At 30.8% G+C, this 6095-nt stretch overlaps 1 protein-coding gene across 1 annotated transcript; it reads left to right on the top strand.

The window, feature by feature from the left end:
• The first annotated feature begins 1493 nt into the window (after window positions 1-1493).
• On the top strand, window positions 1494-5140 carry LOC136230626 (transcription factor bHLH62). Its single transcript, XM_066019752.1, has 8 exons — window positions 1494-2564; window positions 2649-2825; window positions 2929-2994; window positions 3090-3158; window positions 3307-3378; window positions 4268-4444; window positions 4519-4585; window positions 4740-5140. The coding sequence occupies exons 1-8, from the start codon at window positions 1719-1721 to the stop codon at window positions 4775-4777; spliced, it is 1512 nt and encodes a 503-aa protein (XP_065875824.1). The 5' UTR covers window positions 1494-1718; the 3' UTR covers window positions 4778-5140.
• Window positions 5141-6095: the final 955 nt, after the last annotated feature.

Raw genomic sequence — 6095 nt, 5'->3', positions numbered from 1 at the left:
GAACTTTTATTTTTGGCCACGTTAAACCCTTCATGATTAAAAAAAAGGTAAATTACAAAAAAAAATGTATTTACACTGTTTTACAAATAGGTAGTTATAGTTTTTTTTCATAACCAGTGTCTGTAATTGTTGCCGTTAAGAAATTTGAGGAACTTACCCTTAAAGGGCCTGTTTGTCAAAAAAAAAATAAAAAATTATCTCTCCTCTTTTCTCTCTTGTTCTTTCTTCTTCTACTACTACTTTCTTTTTCTTCTTCTGTAGTGGGAATTCTAGTTATGGAATTTGCAGAACTTTGCTCTAGAATTCTCAAGCTGAGTTCGGGAATTCCGAACTGTTTTTGAATTACAAAACTCCGTTATGGAGATTTGAAGAGAAGAAGATGATGATGACAAAGAGTGGGAGAAAGAGAAAAAAAAACAAAGAGTTTTTTTTAACATAAATGCATTTGTGCCACGTCATTATTTTAAAGGCATGAGATAAAATTCTTTGATTTGCCAACGTTTTAAACCACATACATTGATTATGAAAAAAACCACAAGTACATATTTGTAAAACAGTGAAACCATAAAAGTTTTTTGTAATTTGTCCAAAAAAAACCATAGTTGAAAATCGATTAACAAACTATTATTTAATCCATTTGCGTTTGACCATTGCATTTTTTACAGCTTGAAGTATGTTTTTTTACAGCTTAATGAATGCTTTAGACATTTGGTTAGTCCGAAAATTAGGAATTCAAAATGCAAAATACAAACTGTATAGACTAATTTGCTTCTCCTTCCACAAGTTCTCTCTTTACTATGTCATCCATACTAATAGCACAAACAACTAGTGTCTATACGCAATCACGTTGACGACAAGTCGATTTACGGTAGTTGGCCACCCATAGTAACTACTATTTTTGAAACATGTGATTATTATTTTAAATAAACTTATTTGGAGTATTTTATAGAGATATTTTTTTTCTTATTTCGCTATTTATTTTATGCATGTATGATGAATTTGATTTAACCTAGTCAAAAGTTCAGTTAGATCAAAATTTGGCAATGTGAAAGTTTGACCAAAATTCGGTTCAAGATATTAACGAGGTAATACCAAAACTATTTACGCTGGTATCATTTACGGGGCAAGTTGACAGGCTTGGAATGTATGAAGCGTTTGTAGCTAACATGATGTAATGATTTGTTTAGTTTGAGGGCAACAAAAACAGTGTGGATAGAATAGAAAAGAATGGTTCAACTGAAGAGCCTATTGGGATGGACATGAAACCATTTGAGAAAGATGATGTATTGTAGTCTTTCAATACAAACTTGAAAATGGACATTTACGTCCAAGGCCCGGCATACCTCTCTTCTCCGCATTTTACGCCTACTATAATTTCCTGCTTTTCTTGGTTAAATATATTTCTCTTTTTTTTAAAAAAAAAAAAAATTAGTGTCAACCAAACAACACTTTAATTATTATTATTTATCTCTATAAAACCCAAACACAACCCAACCCATCTTCTTCCCCCTTTCTCTACTTCCATTACCTTTTGCTTAGCTTTTATTCACCAAACATCATTTTCCCCTCTTTCTCATACCAAACTTGTCTCTTTTTTTCTTTCCCATTATCCACCCATCTCTCTAATTCCTCTCTTTCTATTTCTTAATTCATCATCTGGGTTTTTACTTTCAGTGTATTCTACCAATTGGGTACCAATTGAATTGTGAAAATTGATAATGGAGAGTGAGTTCTTTCTTAATGCCGGAATCCCTCCGCCGCCTCCGCCGTCATTACATTTCGAACCAACTTCAAATTCATCAATGCCCACTTGGAAATCACTTTGTCCATCCATGGAAATGCAAGTTAACGAGTTTAATCAGTCTTCCGATTGCTTCTTCAATGCCAATTGGGAAAAGTCAACAGATCAAGGTCTCCACTTTGACTCTGCTCTCAGTTCAATGGTTTCATCGCCGGCAGCCTCTAATTCTAACATATCCACCGAGAGCTTCATGATCAGAGAATTAATTGGGAAATTGGGAAATATTGGTAACAACAACAACAATTCCGGCGAGATCTCATCGCATTCTCAGCTTCATACAAACACAAACACTTCTTGTTACAATACTCCGATTAGTTCACCGCCGAAGTTGAATTTACATCCAATGGATCAAATTCCCAAAATTGGGGGTTTGAATTCTACTGTGGCGGAATTCACAGCTGATCCTGGTTTTGCAGAAAGAGCAGCTAGATTTTCATGTTTCGGCAGCAGAAGTTTCAATGACAGAACAACCCAAATTGGGTTAAACAATTCAGAATCTCCGTTCAGATGTAACAATAATCATAATACTAATAATAATCCTTCAGTGAATGCTAAATTGCCTCGCGTATCGAGTACTCCTTCACTCAAAGCAATTGGATCTCAGAAGAGTCACAAAAATTCGCCATTGATGGATAGATCCGAATTGGGGAATTCTTCTTCGCCGGAGGAATCCTCTGTTTCCGAACAGACACCGAACGAGTCCAATTCGAGAAAAAGGAAATCAGTTTCCAAGGGAAAATCAAAAGAAACCCAATTGCCCAAGGTAATTTGATTCAAATTCTGAATTTAAACAGGTTTTTCCCCCAATTTTAGAATTATAAGAAAGTAAGATTGATTATGTTTTCAGGAAGCAGAAACAGATGATTCAAATGCGAAAAGATGCAAAGGAAATGAAAAAGCAACAGTAAAAGCAGAGGATGAACAGAACAAGGTAAATTCAAAGCCACCAGAACCACCAAAAGACTATATCCATGTCAGAGCAAGAAGAGGCCAAGCAACTGATAGTCACAGCTTAGCTGAAAGGGTCAGACTTCTTAATTACTTTTAATTAATCCCATTCAATTGTATTAACACAAACTTCTTAATCATCATTAACATTTTTAATTTAATTTATGGTGTATAATCAGGTTCGAAGAGAGAAAATTAGCGAACGCATGAAGCTTCTTCAAGATCTTGTGCCTGGTTGCAATAAGGTAAATTCAAAATTGCAGAATTTTGAGTTTGAATTTGAATATGATTAAGCTTTTAAAGTATACAAAATTGAGATTATTATTGGTTATAATTTTAGGTCACAGGAAAAGCCCTTATGCTGGATGAAATTATAAACTATGTGCAGTCATTACAACGGCAAGTGGAGGTAAAAAAAATGCATAAATGAAACATCTGTAATCATGTTTAGAGATTAAAGTTATGATAGCTAATCATTGTGTAATTTTTTAATAATATTGTAATTAGTTTCTAATAATATTCTAATTAGTTTAATATTGTTTTTGTTAATGGAGCAGTTTCTCTCCATGAAGTTGTCTTCTGTGAATACCAGGCTGGATATCAACATGGATACTCTAATTTCAAAAGATGTAAGTTTTTTTTTTTTGGTTAATTTAGTCAATGCCCTATTTTTTTTAAAAGAAGAATTAGGCATTTTAACATTAACTTAACACATTAGGATTCCGATTAACTTGTAACTCTTTTAACTTGTTTAAAATGAGAAGATAAAATTTAAACAAATTAAAATATATACTATTTTGAACAAGTTCTGAAACCAATAAATTAGAGTTAATTGTATCTGAAATGAAATATTAATACTATAAAACTTAATTTTAGAACGTTAAATTTTTTACGTTTGATTTCTTCTGTACAATAACAATCACCAAAATTGACATGCTAGACAAATATTTTATATGAATTATTATATTTTATATTTGACTGGGACATTGTTCCCTTTTTTAAACATGCGAGTGGTTTAACATGGTTGTGTTGGTAACATGTCATTTTATAATAATAATAAAAAAAAAAAAAAAACTAGGATAAAAAAAGTAATCTAAGGTGTTATACATGTGTTCATTCCATTAGATGAATTTGATTTTCAGAAATGAAGTTATATGATATTATCATTCTGTTTTTTTACAGTAGTTTTCACTGTTGAGTGATTGACCAAGTGAATTTGGTCAGTCATCGTTAGATTTAAGAGGTGTAAATCTAAACCATACGATTGTTTTAATTTTTTTTTTTTGACAAGATTGTTTTAATCTCTACTTTATGATTTTAACAAGCCTATATCTAACGTGACCGACCAAATTCACTTGGTCAGCCACTAACCAGACGAAAATCACTGTTATTTTTTATACTTAGGTGTAATTAATCTAATAGGTCATGTCAAATAAATTTAATAGGCTAATATTTTGTAATTATCCCTATTTTTTTTGGTAGTGAATTTTGGGATTAAATTGATATAATGTGTTACAGATATTTGAATCAAGCAACCAAATGGGCAACGGAAATTCAATATTCGAAATAGATACCTCGGCGTCAGGCATATTTGGGCACCAAAACCCACTCACTCAATGCTCTGTGGACCCTTTGGGCCTCAATTTGCACCACTTATCTTCTTCTCTTGAGCCATTTAATCATTCTGCTCCTCAGGTATTTACATTTTTCATTATTTCGTCCTTGTTTCTCTTTTCTTTTATTAATTTTCTTCTCTAATTATGTTTCAGTATCCAACATTCTCCCAAGATGACCTCCAAACTCTTGTGCAGATGGGTTTTGCCCAAAATCAGACTGGTAATTACAACTTCAACTCAAAATTATTCTATTGATTTTATAATAAATGACAAATATTTTTAAACAAACAAAATTTTCTTAATCACTTAATTATTAAAATCAGCTTAGGGTATTAATTTTTATTGTTATTAATAATTATTAGTAATTAATGCAGGTGCTAGTCAAGTCTCCCACTTGAAAACTGAGCTCTAATATATACTCACAAATTGAAGGTCAAATGGAGAAAAAGGCTGCTGTATATACAAGAAAGAAAGAAACTTATTAATTGGAACCCACTTGAGATTAAATATTCTACTAAGTCATTTTATTTTATCTTTTAGGTTTAATGGAGAAGATAATATATTTCATTTTTTTCCTTGATCCTATAATTCTTTTTTTTTTTTTTTTGTCAAGGATTTTATTTTCTTTCTGTTTTATTGTATGTGGAATTAATATTATCCACTGTAAAATGTTTGAGATCCCAATTATATATGTACCCTTGGTGCAAAGTATTAAAGCACCATTTGTAAGATATAGTGCTAATTAAATGAAGATAATTTTAATCTATTATTAATATGATAATCTTATGATTGATTTGATTAGATCAAGAAAATAAAAATGTCACTTTCAATTATGCAAAATTAGAGGTATTACGTGAAATGAAGAAAAAATGAATTTGGATGTATTTAGGAAAATATGTAAAAGGGTCACATCAAATTAACATTTGCTAGATCTCATAATCTTAATGGATTTGATTCTTTCTTTCTATCTTGTGTTGTAACCAGCTGTATTTGTTGGGTCCTTTCTATTGAAAGTCTAATTTCAGTGATTAAGACTTTGATTAATTATATAATTAGTATCTACATATTTCTTTATCATGGGGTCAACCTTGCACGATTTCTGCCACTCACTGTGTTTCCTGTAATTCCAATTTCATTAACCAATAACAGATTTTAATTTAATTAATTTTTTACTATTCATAAAATTAAAAATAAAAAAATCAATCAAGGAGAGATTGGAGGTTAGAACTAACTACCCCTTTAATAATAATAATAATAATTAATAAAGAAGATGAAAAGAATCCCAGGTTGGCAGTGGTCAGATTCTGACTAGACCCAATGAATCATTGAGCTTTATAATTCTAATATTGTTTTATCTTAATTATATTTTTTTCTACATAAAGAGGAAAGAAAGGGTTAATGTAGTGGAAATCATGTATGGAAAGATACCTTTTTAAAAAAATAAATTAAGTTTTTTATTTGATAATGAAAATGCAGTTATTGGTTTGAAACAATGGATTAAAATAAATTAGTATTAAATTAAAGGGTCCATTATTGAATTGCAGATGAATGTAGATGAAAAGATGCTATGAATGTGGTGGTGGTGTTTGCAGAAATTGTTTAATTATAAAATAGAAATGTAAAAGTGACAGTATTTGTCCCCATAAAAGTCTAAAAAAAAGGCCAATAATCATAGGACGTCCCTAGGGATTGGCTTTTGTTATGTTCCTAATTAATTAATTAATCTGAAT

Source organism: Euphorbia lathyris, chromosome 5, assembly GCF_963576675.1.
Source record: "Euphorbia lathyris chromosome 5, ddEupLath1.1, whole genome shotgun sequence".
Lineage (NCBI taxonomy): Eukaryota > Viridiplantae > Streptophyta > Magnoliopsida > Malpighiales > Euphorbiaceae > Euphorbia > Euphorbia lathyris.
The sequence above is the reverse complement of the archived record's forward strand: the minus strand, read 5'-3'. Positions and strand labels throughout refer to the sequence as shown.

Coding starts and splice junctions, on each gene's coding strand:
- LOC136230626 (XM_066019752.1), top strand. CDS start 1,719: ATGGAGAGTGAGTTCTTTCTTAATGCCGGAATCCCTCCGCCGCCTCCG. Junction 3,159..3,306: donor CATTACAACGGCAAGTGGAG/GTAAAAAAAATG, acceptor TTAATGGAGCAG/TTTCTCTCCATGAAGTTGTC. Junction 3,379..4,267: donor ATACTCTAATTTCAAAAGAT/GTAAGTTTTTTT, acceptor AATGTGTTACAG/ATATTTGAATCAAGCAACCA.